This window comes from Acomys minous (assembly GCF_964271855.1).
Source record: "Acomys minous genome assembly, chromosome: 7".
Taxonomy (NCBI): Eukaryota; Metazoa; Chordata; class Mammalia; order Rodentia; family Muridae; genus Acomys; species Acomys minous.
In genome coordinates this window covers 37,819,217-37,838,473 of record NC_140488.1, presented here as the reverse complement: position 1 = coordinate 37,838,473, position 19,257 = coordinate 37,819,217, and the positions used below count along the sequence as shown (strand labels likewise).

General features: G+C 42.2%; 1 protein-coding gene across 1 annotated transcript in view; it reads right to left on the bottom strand.

Annotated features, from left to right (window-relative positions):
- IL13RA1 (interleukin 13 receptor subunit alpha 1) overlaps window positions 1-16,876 on the bottom strand; it is a 62,138-nt gene extending 45,262 nt beyond the window's left edge. The window contains exons 1-2 of the mRNA XM_084790548.1: window positions 16,683-16,876; window positions 898-1,037 (exon numbers count right to left, since the gene is read on the bottom strand). Of these exons, the coding sequence (XP_084646674.1) occupies window positions 898-1,037; window positions 16,683-16,761 (219 nt within the window). The 5' untranslated portion in view covers window positions 16,762-16,876. The remainder of the gene's footprint in view (window positions 1-897; window positions 1,038-16,682) is intronic.
- Between the last annotated feature and the right edge of the window lie 2,381 nt (window positions 16,877-19,257).

Genomic DNA, 19,257 nt, shown 5'->3' with positions numbered 1-19,257 from the left:
CAAGTAGCCAACAATTATATAATTTATATAGTTTATATAATTCCTGATTGTTTTGTGGGTCTTCTTGCTGTAGTTTATTGTATATATGTGCAATAATATAAATGTATATGTAAAAAAGAAAAACAAAAATAAGGCAATTATCCAATCCTGCCATCAACAATTTTTTTTAAATCAGCTGACTATTTCTAACAGGCAAGGTTTAACTTTCTGCCCTGTCATTTTCCTCAGGCACCAGGAAATGCAAACCCACCCAGCACTAACACCTCAACTTTCCACTTCCCCGTGGCATTTACATTTAGACCCAAAGTTCTTGTATAATCTACCTGTATACATGATTAGTGAGAGCCTAAATGTGAAAATGTTCAGAAATTGAGTAACATATTAATACAAGAAGATAGAGCTACAGACAAGAATATAAAAACAAAGCTGGGTGCAATGGTGCACACCTGTAATCTCAGCTCTCGGGGAGGCAGAGGCAGACAGATCTCAGTGACTTTAAGGCCAGCCTGGTCTATAAAGTGAGTCCAGGACAGTCAAGACTACACAGAAAAATCCTGACTTGAAAAACTAAAAAAAAAAAAAAAAAAAAGGAAAGAAAAGAAAAAAAACCAAACTTAGCAATAAGAGAACTTATTATTTATGAGTGGCAAATCCATGAAGATATCTGTTGTTTTCTATCAGAACAATCAATTATATTCAATCTTCAAATAATTAGCAATTATTTTTAAATGTTTTATTTTATTGATAGCTGTTTCTATAGTTCTCCCCAGTTGAAATGTGGGAACAACCTATAACAAAATTCCCACTTTGAAGATTAGAATTTGACTCATTCTTGGCTTTGATTCACAGCGTTTGTTCACTTTACTTTAGCAATGGTGCATGTCCTAGCAAACTTACCTTATCCTGTTGGTCATCAAAATGACTAAAATATTTGAGACTACAATTTGGGCTGGCTCCCTCAGGAGGACTCCATGTCCATATTATTGTGCACAGGTTTTCGACAGAGACGCTCAAATTCGTCACAGGTGGCTGAACTTCTGTTCAAATCAAATATAAGATAAACATTTATCAATGCCAACCAGAGTTTCTAATGCTCCACCCTCCCACATTCTAGTGGCCAAATCTAGTAGCATGCTGAGTTAAGAACATCTAGTACCTGGTGAGGCAGACACAGTTACACTTTACACATATTAATGACAAAACTCATTACAGACACCTCTTGAAATAGGGACTACTGTTGGCTTTGTTTTAAAGATGCAGTGACTGGGTTAGCTCACTCAGTAAGATCGTTTCTAATTTCTCCCATTTATCCACAAATTTCAGGAATTCCTTGTACCACAGTTTCTTTATCCATTCTTCTACTGAGGGACACTTAGGCTGTTTCCATGTTCTGGCTATTATGAATAAGGCTGCTATGAACATGGTTGAGCAAATTTTCTTATTGTGTGCTGGAGCATCTTCTGGGTATATTCCAAGGAGTGGAATAGCTGGGTCTTGAGGAAGCCTTATTCCCAGTTTTCTGAGACAGCGCCAGATAGATTTCCAAAGTGGCTGTACTAGTTTGCATTCCTACCAGCAATGAAGGAGACTCACATGGTATATACTCACTTATAAATTGGACACTAGCCCAAAAAGCATGTCCCATGAATGTCTTCACTTACCAGGAGATTGGGATAGGTGGGAGGACATCCTACTGGGACTCTAGGTAAGAGAAATATAGGAGATGGGGAAATAGAAAGACCCAGAGGATCTTAGAAACCTACAAGAACATCGTAACGGGTGGATCAGGGCCCATAGGGGTCTGCTCAAACTATCGCACTAACCAAGGACAATACAATAGTAAACACTGAACCCTACTCTGATCTAGCCAATGGACAGGACATCCTCCACAGTTATGTGGAGAGCAGGGATTAACTCTAACATGAGCTCTGGTGACCCATATTTGACGACCTCCCCTTGTTGGGGAGGCCTGATGGCACTGAAAGAAAGAATAGGCAGACTGCCAAGATGAGACTTGTTAGCCTACAACCATAAAGTGGGGGAGGAGATCCCCCTCGGACATGGACCTAAGGGAGGGTAATAGGGTGGGGGTGGGAGGGTAGGAGGAACGGGAGGATACGAGTGATGGGAGAACAATTGAGCTGTAATCTGAATAAATTAATAAAAAATAAAGATGCAGTGAATAGTTGGGTGTGGTGGTACACATCTGCAAATTGTCCCGATTTGAAGGCCAGCCTGGACTACATAGTAAAATCAAAACCAACAGAGTGAGGCTGAAAAAAGAGAGAAGGGAAGGGAAGGGGAAGGAAGGGGAGGGGAGGGGGAGGAGGAGAAAATAGGCTGTCAATGTAAATCAGTAGATAAAGTCACCTGCCCCCAAGCCTGGTATCCTGAGTTCATTTCCCAGAGCCTCCATGGTGGAAGGACGGAAAAGACCCTTGAAAGTTGTCTTCTGACTCCCACGCATGTACAGAGGCATGCATGTGCAAGCAAGCACATGCACTACATTTTTTAAATTAAAAAGAATAATAGCAGCAAAAGTAACTTAGGCACAAGGAAGTCAGTTACTTTACCTCACGACTAGTGAGTGACAAAGCTGGGATTGCAACCTGGATGATGTGGCTTTCAAGTCACATACTTTTGAGACAGTTTCCTCATGTAGCTCAGACTGGCTCCAAATTTACTATATAGCTGGCCTTACACTTCTGCACCAACCTCCACCTTTCAACTGCTATAGCTACAGGTATGCACCACTATGGCACATATATTTTCTTTCTTTCCTTTTCTTTGTGGTGCTAGGAATAGAATTTAGAACCATGAGCATAGAAAGTGTCTCTGTCACTGAACTACATCCTCAGCTCCAAGGTCACGTGCTTAATTAAATATAATTAATATAAATATAATATATTATTTCCATGCGAGTCTAGTATCCATGGGAGGTTTATTCCAGAACCCTAGTTTGATAGCAAAATTTACACAAGATCCTGTGTAGCATTTGCATATAGTTCACGTACATCCTTCTATATACTTTAATGATATATAGATCAATGTTATACTGTATTATCTGGAGGAATAATGACTAGAAAAACTAAACTGTAACATGTTCAGCACAGATGTAGTACTTTTGGATTTTGCTTTTTCTTTCTTTTTGGCAATTGACCAGCAAACGCAGAGCCCATGAGTGATGACCCTATGTACTATTCATTTATTTTTTTTGGAGCTAGAATCTCACTATGTAAGCTTGGCTGGCCTGGAACTCGCTACAGCTATGTGGATCAGGCTGCTTTTGAACTCACAGAGACACGCCCTCCTCTGCTCCCTAGTGCTGGGACTATGGACTCTTAAATATTAGTATTCCCAGGATATTAGAGTTTCCGCACTCACTCCAGACAGTTCAGACAGCTGTTTCATGAATTTTGACAAAACAACAGTTTGCAACAAATGTTGCAAACCTTATTTTTCAATTGTCCTCTCTTCAGTTGTGCTCGGACCTACATGTTATAGTTCTTGTTTTTTTGTTTTTTAAAAGACAGCTCGTCCAAAGAAGAGCTGAGAAGGAGATTTGGTACCCCTGACTCCCGCTGGGATCTGACGCTAAGCAGCTGGAGCTGGAGAAGGAAAGGAGAGAAACTGAAACAGTAACTCAAACTTCCCTGAGAACTTCTAAACCCAGGCTTATCTAAGCCCCACACCGGAAGCTGGGAGGGAGTGTAGAGGAATTCTCTGCCCTTCTTTACAATGCTTCTGCAAACATTGCAAAACAAAGTCTATTAAGGCCATTTTAAAAGTCCAGCCAGACATGGTAGGCCTACCTGCAATGCCAGCACTCCGGAGGTGTAGGCAGATGCTCTTGACTACCAGCCTACGTTGCAAATGGAGATCTCCATGCCCAAAAACCAAACCAAGGCCCACAGCAACAATCACAAACATAACAAACTAAAGCAAAAAAAAAAAAAAAACCCTCTAGGAGCTAAGAGTAGAGCTCTGTGTTAAAACTCTTGACTATAATTGCCAAGCCGTGAATTCTAATCCCGTGCTGAAAATAACTGATGTTATTAAAATGATAATTTAAGAACTATAGTTTTAGTGTTCTATGATACCACTACAAAAATTCCATCAGTCCCAAACTTCTGCCCCATGAGCATTATGTAGTTGAGGTTTTCCTAACAGTCAATTTAATACATAGCCACTCACTGGGCAGCAGCCTTTAAAAGCCCTTGAATCGTGATATTCCCTCACTCTCCTGATGCTACTACAGATAAGCTTTTTCCATGGCTCAATTTGTGGAGGGCACAGTCCTGAGCATGCCATTGTCTTTAGAAGCATGGTCCTACTCCAGCATCTTGAAGTGAGCTAGTAAGTAGCTTGCTATGGTGGCCCATAGATCTAATTCTAGTACTCAGAAGACTGAGGCAGAAGGATCATTGTTGAGTTTGAGGTCACCCTGAGTTGCACAGTGAATTCTATCAATTAGGATCTTAGAGACCACAATCTACTTTTAGGACTTTCTCCCTTATTCTGAAGTTTCCAGAAAACAAATTTTAGCAAAAATCACAGATACCTGGTTTACCAGTTCCTGATTATCTATCAAGTTATCTCCCCCATAAAAATTAAAGACCTGATCATAAAAACCATAAGGCTTCTATTTATTTTTACTTCTATCTATTGAATTCTAACATGTGAGGTAATTTAAGACATTTAAGCCCTATCCCCTTTTTGATATGTTTTTCCTTTCTGTTTTTGTGATAGTAGCTCCGATTGAGGCCACCTTGAACTCACTATGTAGCTCAGGATGACCTAAAGTTCACACCAACCCTTCTACCTCAGCCTCTTATTTATACTTGAAATCAATCAAAAGTCTGCCCTCGTTCTAAACCCCAAATAAGATTCAAGTTTCCCATCTGTTTGGAAATGCTATTTAGCCAGATCTAACTGGTTTGCATTTTAAGCTGCTTGTGGCTACTGGGGCACCCTTCCCTTTCTTTCTTTTTTTCTTTTCTTTTCTCCTAGTGGTGCTTCATAACTATTACATTTTTCTAATGAGGGAGGGAAGGAGGGGGATTATAATCAGGATGTGAAGCATTCAAACTGCAGAACAAGCAGGTAACTTGCATTGCTAATCCCACTACATGGGAAGCGCTCTGAGCCTGGCTGAGATAAGAATATCTATGAGTAGACAAGGCTTCATCTTGGCTACAGATTCCCTGTGACTTATCATTAGATGCCATTCTTCGTATGGCATGAGTGAAGATTTACAGATGTCTTTTCTTCCTGCACATACAAAGAGCAGAGAGCCAGCCTTAATTGTTCTGTGCAGCACGCACACCTTATATGTTTATAATTTTAGAACTGTATAATGCTTGTGAGAAATTACATGTTTTCAGAACGAAAAAACTGGACACTGATAGATGTTTATTTCATTGGGAGTTTGTTATAAGCTATTATTAGTCTTATTTAGAGAGAAAACAAGGTTGGACTCAGGGACATCTCTCCTTTCCTTTATCTTTCAGTCTTAGGTTTGGAGATAGGGGATGAAAAGAAAGAAGGAGAAGTATAGAAATATAAAGGGATGCTGGGACAAAAAGTAGATTAATGAATCTACTCTGCAACTTAATGTCTTAATGAGTAACAACTCACAAGGTTATTTTAATTTCAGTGGTATAGAATGTTGTATATAGATGCAAAATGAATTTAATTTCAGGTGCAGTGACATAGAACTCAAATTTAAGATTATTCTTTGCACACATTATATATATTTTTACTCTTATATGTGGTATTGTACCCATACAACTCAATTATAATACAAGGTTTACTTCCAATACTTTGAAAGTGCTATTGCAGGCTCTTTAGGATTAGTAAATTATCAAGTTAATTGTTAGTTCATCAAATCATGGTCATATCATTTACTAGCTTATTTTTATCACAAGAAAATACATCCTAGATGTCACAGATAGATATGATTCTATAGAAAGATAAGGTAAAATAGTTAAATAAGGTCTTCAAAAACCTCAGAGACCTACAGAATATGGCATTTAAAGATGTTTTTATTATTTCAAAAATAGATAAAGAATGAGACAGGTTAACTACTGGAAACACTCTGCCTACCTCAAAGAAGATGATGAGCATCAAAGAACCTCCTTATGGAGATGGCTTCAAATGTGGCAAATAAGCCACTGGGCAAAATGTCCTCATTTCTACCACAGAAAGAATTCTGCCTAAAAAAGGGCAAGCTTGGATGCAGGCACAGTCAACGGCCAAACTCTGCCAAGACAGGGTAAACAAGTCCTCAATAGTTCCTACCTCACAAATAGGTCTGTCAGCCACATTGGGCCAGCTGGCTGAAGAAGATGCTACAATGTTATAGAGAGTTTTCGGTGACTGTTCAGGGAGGAAAATGTCTCTGTCATCTTCTCATTTGGGAAGCTGCTAACCTGCACTCCTGGCATACACAGGTAATCAATTTTTTTCCTTCTCAAGTCTCTGCTGGGGTTGAAGACCAGATAGTTTAGTTTTGCAATTAAACTTAATTGTTCAGGGGTTAAGATGTTTTTAGATCTAGACAGATGTTTTAAGTTGATAATGACGAGATATGATAGATATTGATTTACATTCAGAATTTTAGACTCACCAAGATAAGAAAGATGTTTTATTCAAGGCTGTCAAATACAAACAGCCAAAACACTAAGAATGTAACATTTATATGATTCTTGATTATTTTATGGTCCCTCTTGCTGTATGTAGTTTATTATATGTATGTGTGATAATATAAATGCATATGCAAAAATATTTAATAAAAAGATAAATTTAAAAAAGAATTTTCTACTTCCAGCATTTTAAAAACTGTATGTAGATGCAGGATTACAGAATAGGAAACATCAGTAATATGCCTTTCTACCTAGATAACAACTGTATTGAATCTGATTAACTACAAGGCAAGGGAATTGCAACAATTTTGAGGTCATTTTGGACATCATGAATTCCAAGCCAGCCTGGGCTATGAGCCTATTTAAACCACACACAGACACACCACCACCATCAACAACAACAACAATGTTGACAGCATACTGAGGGGCAGATTCTAGACAATATGAAGACATATCCTAAGTAGGCATGGTGGCTCCCGCATGTAATCTCAGCACTTGATATGCTGAGATATAGGAATCTTCATAAATTCAACGCCAGCCTGGATTACAGAATTAATCTTCCTCAGAAAGAAAGAAGGGAGGGAAGGAAGAAAGAGAGGAAAGGAAAAAGAATCTGTTTGGTAGGACTTTTTAGAGACCCTAAAGGTAACTGAAAGTTTTGCAATTTCCAGATAAAGGGACAGACCAGGAAAACGGCAGTGAATTTCTATCAAGTCTCGATCAGTTGTAACTTTTCACACAACAGTGGTTACTGAAAGTTGACACTAGGCAGGCAAATGTGCATGTGCTTCTGGAACAGCTTTTATAAAGTGTATCAAAGCAGGCCAAGAGAACCCTGCCCTCCAAATATCGGAGATCTGTGTTTTGCTCGCTGCTTATTCTTCCGACAACAAAAACAAAGACACAAACGCCATGTCCAAGTTGTTGCTTTAGCTCTATCATCAGAAGTTCTTCCTCTTCTGGCAGAGGTTACTTTCAGGAAATTCAAATTACTGCCACTCCTCTTCTCTTCCTCATTTCCCTTCCCCCTCCCTGCCCCCCTCTTTTTAGAGGCTAGGCATTAAAGAGTTAAGACATTTGAAGTTAACTGCACACATGAGGAAGATTAAAGAGAAAGTTTCCAAAAGACTTAAGAGAGCCTCGAGTCAGAGGTGGCCTCAACGCTAAAAATAGTTGCAGATGATCAAGCAGAAATCCCTGAGCAGATACAAGGAAAGAGTGTCCCCAGGACACTAGTAGCTGCACAGCTGCACAGTGGTTATGACACTATGCACAAGGCCCATTCAAGCTCAAGCCAGACCAAGCCCAAGTATGGAGAACATTGATGAACATGAAGTCTCACCCCTAGCTGGGGAGCCATTGGCCACTGACAGTTTCTGGCAGAGAGAAAAGTTAGTTGCCCCTTGAATGTTGATCACACTCTAGTGAAAGACTACATGTCCATGAACATGAGCAGCAGCAGAAAGTGGACTTGATGGGTGGAAAAAAAAGATGCCAAGTTAGGTGGTTAGGGAGGGGGGAATACATATTGAAGGAGTTGGGGGAGGGGTGGATATGATCAAAATTACTTTTGTAAAATTCCTAAAGAGTTAATAAAAAGGTATGGCGGGGGGGGGGACAGAAAAACTCCAGAGCCTATTTGAATTATGACATTACTTTTTTCCAATACTCGATTTCCAATAAAAGCCAGTCCCAGTTCATAAAAAGGAATAGTAAAGTATGGGTATTTTTTCACTTGGCAGTGCTGAGGATGGAAGCTAGAGCCTTGTTTTTGCTAGGCAAGTGCTCTATCACTGAGCAACATCACTGAGCACCATTCTACCAAGGATGAGCCAGTCAAAGGAAAAACAAGCAAGATAAACTGTCCCTGGAAAAGGTTAAGTGTGCTAGACAAGGAATCTAGACAAGTGTGCTAGACAAAATGTCTTAAAGACGTCTAACTGTCTAAAAGAACTAAACAGAAACAGCGCCAACCTAAAAAGAAACTAAAACCAAATTCTGGAGATATAAACGAAAATAACTAAGCCAGGCATAGCGGCTCTCACCTATAAACCAGGCATGCCAAAGGCAGAGGGGCATCACTAAGAATCTGAGGTCAACCTGGGTTACAGAGTGGGTTCTAGGATAGTCAGAGCTACATGTGTGAGGTCCCATGTCCAAAAGCCAAAATAATAATAATAATCATAATACAACTGAAATGAGGTACTTAAAAGTAGATTGGATCAAGCAAATGAAATCATCAGCAAACTCGAATATAACAGTGAACATTACTGAGTCTGAATAACAGAAAAACAAGGCTAAAGAAATATGGATCTTAGTTTCAAACTTGTAGATTTGTGTTTGATTTGGAGTGCCTATGGAAGACAGGAATCCAGAAAAGACTTACGATACAGGAAAATGGAAGAGCTCTTAAGTGAGAGGGGGATTGCAGAAAATATATGTTAAGAAAGTAAGTTGGGCAGGGGGAATAGTGAGAGTTAAAGGCTTAAGCAGGAATGGGAGAGAAGAATTAACAAAAACTCAGGATGTATGAAAAAAAAACACTACAGAAACCCACTATTTTGTAAACTTATACACACACACACACACACACACACACACACACATACATAGGTAAATATAACAAGCCTTGCAACCTAAGTTCAAGCCCCCTCCCAATAAATAAATGTAATAAAAATATTTTAAAATAAATCTGGACAGAAGTACCCTGGACATTGCTCCCTCCCCGCCCCTATCCCAGAAGACATGGGTTATTAAATGAAAATGTCAGTGCCATTATGGGATGCCTATAGTCACTGGTCAAGGAAGCCTCAGAGGCCCCAACCACCAAATAACACAGGATATCACCATTCCTTTTCATCGCCCACTCTGGATAGATGCTAAGACACAACATACTTTGGTTGCTGTACACACAGAGAAGTCAAGATGAAACTGATTTGGATACTTTCTTTGTGGTGAGAGCCAGCTTCCAAAGAGCTGAAAGGTGGTATATAGGCTGCTGGGGGAGAAAATTCATTAACTGACTTACACTGCACTGGATTCTGCACTCTACAATACCAACCTGTCAGGTAAGATGTTCCCATGGGTGCAACAATAGCAACAGCACTATTGGGGTAACCCACACGTCTCTGATGGGATCTGAGGCCTGGTCCATGGGATGGAATTCATACTTAGTACTGTAAATAGATTCTCCCTGCTAGGTATTTCCAGCCTGAAGACAGAGCTAGCTCCTACTGGGATTGGCTAAACCTGTCTCCTTGATCCGGTTGCATGCCATAAACCCTTCCTCCTGGTTCATCTATACAGAATAACCCCACCTCCTTTCTCCTTGTTTAATCTGTATCTGATGACTCTGCCTCCTTGTTCAGCTATGTGCAATAACTCCACCTTCCTAGTCAACTCTGTATAATAAACATAGTGAGCTTTTAGAAGAGGCGCTGTGGCTTCTCCATTAGAAAGCCTAGACCACTGATTGCTAGCTTTCTATCCATGGGTCTTTTCTTCATTCCCTCTCGGCCTAGTTGGATCTGTCCCTGGAGTTGCTCACACAGTATCAAGCCAGTAAACATTTCCAACATGGTAAAGGGGCTCATGGGGCTCTGTCCCTTGACAATTGGTAGCTGCTGGAGGAGGGAGAGCCATTTTTCTTTAGAAGTATGGCTTCTAGTAAGTTGCCCATGTTCCTGCAGGCAACTCTAAGAGGACACGTAGTAAGTGTTCAATTTTTAAGACTAAAGAAGAATAAACAGACTCTCGGGCACCTGTGGGATACCATCACTGGACCAGAATCTGCATTGGCGGAGGGGTGAAGGGAGGACAGAAAAGGAAAGAAAGTTTTAAGAAATAATGAGGGGCTATGGAAATGGTTCATATGGCAAGGCAGGCATGATGATAATCCTAGCACTGAGGAACTGGAGACAGGCGGATCCCTGGGGCTCACTAGCCAGCCAGCCTAGCCTACTTGGCAAGCTACAGACTAGTAAGAGATCCGCATAAAGAACTAGAGAGTACCTGATGACCAACTCCCGAAGGCTGAGTAAAGGAGGAGGAGGGGGAAGGCCAAGAAAAAAGGGGAGGGGCTGGGAGAGAGAAGGATGCCACCAGGCCTGGTGCACATCTTTAATCCTAGCACCTGGGAAGTTGAAGCAGATATGTCAGGAGTTCAAGCTTATCCTCAGCTATGTTACATAACAAGTTTGAAACCAGCCTGAGCTATATGAGACCCAGTCTTAAAATCAAACTCAAAGTAGTAACTGAAAACTTCCCAAATTTTATGAAAGATAGGATTACAAACACTGAAACGCAACCTGATTTTATAACTTAAGAGACTATAAACAGTACAGGGTGGATCCAAAGATGGGGGGGGGGGAAGGAAATCATGAAGAAGATTGGAATAGAGATAAATGAAATAAGAAGCAACAAGGTAAAGCTGTGTTAATAAAAGCAAAAGGTTTTTTTTTAAGGGCAGCATAATTTCTAAATCTTTATGTGGGTAAAGAAAAGACTGCAATTACTGAAATCAGAAACGAAAATAGATATATTGCAACTGATTCTAAAACATGAAAAATGATTGTAAGAGAGAAGTATGAACAACTCAGTACTAGCAAATTTGATGCTTTAGATGAATTGTGCAAATTCCTAGAAACACAAAACCCACTGCAACTACATCACAAAGGAGTATGGAATCTAAATAGACCTATAAGCAATAGGAGATTAAATCAGTAATCAAATTTATCTCCTGACACTCCCCTTCCCCTGCAAGGAAATCTAAACCTGATGGCTTTATGGGCAAATCGTACCAAGTATCTAAAAAGTGAATACTATACATTTCCAAACATTTTCTAGGACTTTAAGAAGAAACGATACCTTCTAATACTTTCTAGGAGGCCTGCATTACCTGATACTAAATACAAATAGGCAAGTAGAAGGAAAGAAAACTACAAACCATTATAATCTCATCTATATATATAACCCCCAACAAAATGCTGGCATGGTGACTTCAGCAACATACCAAAAGGATTGAACACCGTGACCAAGTAGATTTATTCCTGGAAAGATGACTCAACATATGAAAATTAATCAATGTACTATACCACATTAACACAATGGAAGGGAAAAGCATGACATTATCCCAACTGATGCAGACAAAAACACCGGACAAAGCTCAGCAACTGGAGCTAGGGGTGTAGCATGTAAAAGGCACGGGGTTCAAAACTCAGCAGGCATCATCACTCGTAATAAAAAAGAATTCAAGTTTGGGCATGGTGGCACATGCCTACAATCTTACCTACTCAGGAGACTGAGGGAGGAGGATTAACTGTTAGAAGTGAGGCTGGATTACATGGCAAAGCCCAGGCCAGCCTGGGCAATTTAGCAAGATGCTGTCTCAACTTCTTAAATAAAAATAGCTTGGGAGTATGCTGATAGAAAGCTTACCCTGCATATGTGGGGGCCTGCATACCATCCCCAGCTTTGAAAGAAGACTTTGCTGAGAGAGCACAGTTCTTATAAAAGGGGAGAGGGCAATGCATTTAATAACCTAATCTACTGACCACCACAGCTGAATGTACTCACATTAGCACACACTTGGGCACAGCTTAACACAAAGCTTGTTTTCAAAATGTCTAGGGTTCCTGAGGCCCTGGGTGCAACCCCCAACACAGCAAAGGGCATATCTAAGCAATCGAAGTGAGTATTAATACATGCGAATTTTGTGACACACATTGTAAGGCATATACATAGCTAAGTGGGGACTATCCTTGAATAATCTCTAGGGGTTTTGGGTGACTTATTTCATTACAGGGTAGTAATTAAGAGCATCCACGATGGAGACTAGCCTATATCCTGGCTCTGCAACTACTATGTGGCAAGTTACTAAGCCTCCCTGTTCCTCAGATTTCTCATCTATCACATAAAGATGAGGTCCATAGCCCGTCTCAAAGGGTGATTCTAAGTATTAAATGAGTTGAGACAAGTAATGTCTCACACCTACAATCCCAGCACTCCTGGGGCTGGGAGAGGAAGGTTGCCAAGAAGCTGAAGTCAAGCTGGGCTAAGTAACAAATACCACGCCAATAGGAGCTGTGTAATAACACCTTGTCTCAAAAAAAAATAGGTAATGTGATACAATAGTTCCTGCATAGAGCACGTTTTGTAGAACTAACTAGCTGCTTTCTTAAGAGACAAAGTAGACAGTTGCGCGAGTCTTCTGTGAAAATGTGTACCGATGGGTTCTGAGAGGTAACACTATTCCTTTGGCATCAGCTTTTCAACATTTACTGGAAGATGCTCACTGACTTTGGACAGGGAAGTGGAGAAGAGGACAAGACTCAAGCAGGTCTTCTAACTAAACTGTCAGGGTGTCTGTAGATCATCTGTGCCCACACTCTGTGTGAATTAGGAGTTAACAGCATCAGTAACTGTCTTACTGTAAGGTGCTTTGCTTAGCTGATAGCTTTTGCTTTCTCTTGTTCAGCCTCAGGAATTGGCAGAGGCATGCAGATTTCGGGAAGAGTGAAGGAACTCGTAAGAGTCATATGTGAGTCATCTGTCTTTTTATTTTTTTCTTCACATGCAGTCATCAACTCCTGCTCTTTTTGCTATATCTTTCACAATCATCCCCAGTCACACTAATGTGCTCCCCTAAACCCAACAGTGTGGGAAGAAACCACCAGTAAGTCATGATTCTAAGTAGGAGATATTTACATACTGTGCATATTTCTAATAGAGATCCATATCTGCCATCTTCCATTCCACTGAGCTTCACACTCCAATGACTCCCTGTACTTAGACAAGTCTCCCTACTTGCTTTTCTTCAGACTGTGCCCTTTTCAGGATGTTTAAGAACAAATAAATCTCCTTTGCACAGATTGATTTTTACCAGTATCCCTTCTGGCCAAACCAGGCTCTTGACTGGCCACTTCCTCATCTCTGTTCCTGCTTAACCCCTAAACACACACACACACACACACACAGAGAGACACACACACAGTGGAAGTCACTTTCTCCATTTAAATTCTATCCTTTCTGATGGTCTATATCAAGTTTGTTCTATTCTGAGAAATTGCCAGCCTTCAGTTTCCTCTCTTCTGAATGCCTATTGTTTGGACTCGTCCAGCCATTATGAGGCCAGTCTCTAATACATGACTATACTTTCATGGATCTCAAGTAGTCTCTCTACCAGTGCCCTGGGAGGTACCTTACTAGCTCTTCTGTATGCCAAGGACTCCCTCTTACCTCTTTTGAAAGAGGCACTGAGTATAGTAATAGTGGTTGAGGGCGCAATCTCTAGGGTCAGGTTGCTAGGGCTGGAAACCTAAGAGTCTCATCCTCAGTGTGTTTCAGCTTCCTTGTACACAAAGGGACCCAAGAATAACACCTGAAGTTTAGGATGCTTGTAAAGGTTAAATAAACTAAAAGTGAAAAGCTGAAAATTTGGTATGGTGGCATACATCTATATTCCCAGCATGGAGGTGGCTGAAACAGAAGGATTTCAAGGAGTTCAAGGGTAGCCTGGGCTACAGAGCAAAACTCCAATTATGTGTCAAAATATAAGCCAGTTTCCAATATACTGTTTTCTCTGTAATAACTCGTCTGCATATACTTTCATGGCTCACATCTAATCCTATACTGGTACCCTAGGAGGTACCTACCTAAGTGTTCTGCATGTCTAGCTGTTATTAATTCACATCCCAATGTAGCCTATTGAGTTGAATATACTGAAATAAACTAGTAACTAACCTAAAGCCCACTATCCTATCTTGTTTCTCTCCACAGTACTTTAGTAGGTTTGGACATACTTAACACAAAATCCCACATACTCTCTGCCAATAGTACAAACTACTCTCCTGGGACAGAGACTTATCAGAATACAACTTTAAATAAAAAGAAGCAAACACTTAGAAAACTGCTGGGCAGACAGTAGACAAGAAAATGCTAGCTGTCATTAAGCAGTGCCACACTTTAGCTACTGAATTAAACAAGTAACCTACTCATTTTTTGAGACAGGTTTTCTCTATGTAGCCTTGGTTGTTCTAGACTCTTTGTAGACCAGGCTGGCCTCGAACTCACAGCTTCTGCCGCCCTAAGTGATGGGATAGGCATGTGCCATTGCACCCAGCTCCTGATCATTTTTAAATACTCAGAAGGATCAAAACTAGAGAAACACTTAAAATGTACAGAGCTCTCAACACTCAACCACATACTTTACAATTAAAACATCTGTTTAAAACATAAGAGTTCAATCTCTTCATTTCTCCCACAAGAAAATTGTCACACAGCGAGGGATAGTGACTCACCCTGAGCCTCACGTCCGGTCAATGTCAGAGCCATAAAAACTTCAACCTCTGAGTAACTAGAGATAGCAAACTCTTTTTACAACATAGTACAAATGCAATATTTGTAATAGGGAGAAAAGTTTCTATAGCATAAGGTACCAACAATCTTTATTGTGACAAAAATAAGTTGGGGGTTGGCAATCTCGTCTAGAGGGCCAGCTGTTGTTTCAGGTGTGTGTGGGAAGGAACCTGTAGGAAGGACTGTGTTGGGATGACACTGAAAGGCAAGACACTAATGAGATAGATGCCTTGAGTAAGTGTGGACTGCAGTTTTCCTTTATCTACGGAAGCCTGGTGTCCTCAAGGGAACTAGAGACACTTCACAGGCAAAGATTATTCTGTATTCTAAGACAATCTTCAGAGCCTGGCTCAGCATAAAACAAACAGGACAAACACCTGAATAATTATTGAAGGCTGGAAGTGTGAGAGCACTACTTATGTAGCTTGCAGGAAGCCCTCCAGGAACCCAGGGGGAAAAGGGCAACTGTTGACTAACAAACTTAAAAGTCCTTCAGGTTTCAGTCAATGCCAGTTTTTCAGTAAAGTCTTTCCACTCCACTCCGTACCATTTACAGCTTTAACCTCCTACCCTGTCTTGTTTCTCTCCATAGTACTTTTGTGTATGTGACATATCCTATTTTATTTCATACACAGGAACACACACCCTCCGCCGATAGTGTGACTAGCTTCGTTGCTCAGGAACTTGCTGCATTCTTGCTCACTGTGACATCCTCAGCCTCTAGAAATTCACTGCTTGTCACAGATACCACAATATGCTTTGTTGAAAGAGCATGGTAGTTTCCTAATTAACATTTGAGCTTTCGTTTCAAAGCACAGCACACTTGGGAAACATTCATTAAGCAAATTGGTTTGGTGGGGGTGGGGGTAATAAAACCTGCCCAGTCCATGAGGAAATCATTCATCTTCGATTTTCACAGCAACTCGGAAAAGTTCATTAGTTAAAAGTTGCTCACAAGCACGAGGACAATGGAGCAACTTCCCAAACAACATATAACTTTTCCATACATTTCAGATTAACCCCAAGATATAAGGTTTATTAATGGTGGAAGCCATCTGTCAGGCGTTCTCCAAGAATTTCTTAAGGCCAGGGGAGGCCTTGGCCCTCATGTCCTTCTGTTATTAGGGCCGAGATCCATCTTTAGAGATTCCCTTTAACTTTCACCGCCAAAAGCCACACTTCCAAACTGATCATCTGCAAGGCTCAGGGTAAGGAGTCCTGGGAAGTTCCCAGCGCACTGGGACTCAGTCGATCTCCCTGGGCTCCCTCATCTCTTCACAGGCAAAGCCACTTGTAAGGGTAATTTCGGCAAAATTCGGTTCCCTTCAGTCCCCTTCCTCCAGCCTCCAGCCTCCTAGGCTCTTCCCTAGTGCTCAAGGGAAGTGAGATGGCCAGTTGCCTCAGTCTGACTCCCCCGCCACGGCGCCTGGGAAATCCCCTGCGCCCTAGTCCCTCAAATCCATCAGGATCGGGAAGACCCAGCACGGAAGGCAAAGGCTGGCAGGTGAGCACTGGGCGTCTTAGAGGCGACCACCTTAGCGAGCTCCCTGGCCAGGATGATCGAACTCCCCACCTTCTCCCCTCGTGCGCCCTGCTCACTGGTCGGTCCACGTCCCTGCTAGCCTTGGTCGCCCATCACCACCCGGCCGCCGGTAGCTGTCACCAGCCCCAGGCCACACTCACCTGTGGCTGCGGCGCCCGGGCCCAGAGCAGCACACAGTAGCAGCGCCCACAACTCGCACAGCTGTGCTGGCCGCGCCATGCAGCCCCTTGCCTCGGAGCGCGGCCCTGCTGGAGCTGCCGAAGTCTCCGCCTCCTCTGTTCTTGCTCCCACTTCCCGGCCGCCGCCGCGCGCTGGAGGCCAGAGCCAGCGCAGACGGGAAGGGCCGCCCCGCCCACGGCCGCAGGTAACCCCAGCGCGCGGGGGCGCCCGGGCGCAGGCGGCGGACAGGGCGGGGCGCGAGGCTCCGGGGCTCCCACCGCGAGACACCTGGCCTCCCTCTGTGCCACCACCTGTCAACATCTACCTGACAGGGACCCAAGGCGACTTCCTCTAGAGTTTTGTGGCAGGGCTCCAGCGACTGGCCTCTCCCCACTCCCACTTCTGTTGGGATGTGTGGTTGTCCCAGGTGCCAAAGGCTGCACCCTGCTACACACTAGGGCAGGGTCATGTAGGGAAAGAACCTTGGCCTGAGAGTCTGGAAACCTGGCTTCCACACTTAGGTTTCTGAGCCCTTGTTTCCTAAACTCTGACTCCTAAATTAGTAATCCCAACCTTATTTATTTCTCTGGGTGGACTTGCAAGTTGAAATCTGGGACTTTAGTGGCACTCTGCTTTGTGGAAGGGGCAATGGTATATTTGAAATTTGGTAATACAGTGAATTGGATTTTTAAAGTGTCATTCCCAAAACAATGAATAGTGCCACCATCCTGTGTACCTGTATTGTTAAAACACACAATCAACTACTACAGATGTAGTTTTCAAGATACTGTAGATGGGTACCGTGTTTCACCCCTGAGTACAGCCGCCTAGATTGAACAAGTGCTTAACAATTCTGGGAGTGAAGTAGAGGGACTGTCACCAATTCCAGGCCAGTCTTGCTTGCAGTGCAACACCATGTCTCAGCTAATGGACTCAATGAACAGGAGAGAGAGAGGAGAGAGAGAGAGAGAGAGAGAGAGAGAGAGAGAGAGAGAGAGAGAGAGAGAGAGAGAGAGAGAGAGAGACAGACAGACAGACAGACAGAGAGAGACGGAGAGACAGACAGAGAGGGAGAGACAGATTGAAAAGCTCAATGAGTAAAGGTGATTACTCCCAAGCCTGACAACCTGAGTTCAATACCCAGCACCCACACGGAGAAAGAAAAAAAAACTGACTCCTGCACGTTGTCCTCTGACCTCCACGTGGGCACCATGGCATGAGCGCACACACACACCTACGCAAATCAGTGTAATGAGAAAACAAAAAGAGAAAAGAACATGAATTGAGAAGATCTAGAATACATTGGAAGGCTACACAGCGAGCACACGAAACTATGCACATTAGCATGTGAGGGTTCCTGAGACTGGGAAAGGGGAGGAAACTAGCTTTTTGAGTTTTGTAGTGCTCCTGTGAAACATCACCAGAAATTGGGTGGCTTAAAAGCCATATTCTAGGAGATTTCTGGAAATCAGAAGTCTCGCTGGGCTAAACCTAAGTGTGGGCAGAGCTACTTTCCTCTTGGAGATCTCAGAACAGAAACTGTTTCCTTGACTTTCCCAGTTATGAGGCATTGCCCACAGTCCTTGGTTTATTGCTGTACCACTCAGCCCTCTGTTCATTTCCACGGTCAAAATACATCTCTTTCTCTGACTCTGGCTAACATATGGGCATTTTCTTCTTATAAAAACCACAATAGTAATAATCCACATTTTTTCAAAAGGCTTGATTTGGCGGGCCCAGGAGATGGCTCCATTGATAAAGTGCTTGCCACACAAACTTGAGGACCCGAGTTCAGATCTCAGCAGGTACAGAAGAGTGAGCCTGTGAACTCAGCCCTGGGGAAGTAGAGGCAGGAGGGTCCCTTGGACTTTCAGACTTGCTAATTGGCCACTTTAGCCAAATTGGTGAGCTCCAACTTCAGTGAGGACACACTCTGTCTCAACAACAACAATAAATAATGTGGAGAGCAATTAGAAAAGATCGCTGATAATTACTCTTTGACCACCACATGCATGTGTTTGTGTGCACACACAAACACCAATATATTGTTTAAGCCTTGTTTAATCACATCTTCAAAGTCATTTTTACTATGTAAAGCAATATACTCACAAGTGTTAGGCATTAGACCATGGACGGGGTAATAATACCAAGCCAGTGGGTATTTTGCCACTCTTTTCCTGATAAAGAGCCATGTATGAGTGGATGGTGACACCCACTGAGATATATTTTGGTCATATTAAGTCAATATAGATACCTGAAAGTAGCTATAAAAAGTTATCAATAAAATAGCTGATAATACACCTAGTCTCAACCTCACCCAGAGGCCATCAGAATGTTTGGCCTAGCTAAACAAAGACTCCACTCTGGAATGATGGCTCTTGAGTTCAGTAAATATTTGGGAAGCGCAAGAACTGTGGAAGACAGTCACTAAAGGCGGACCTTGGCTGGGGGTGGCTGGCTCTGAGCTCTGTCCTCAGCACCAAGTAGAGGACAGAAAAGGTAGAAGGGGCAATCAAAGAACTGCAGGCAGTTTCTGGGGCTGCCAGCAGAGTGCGA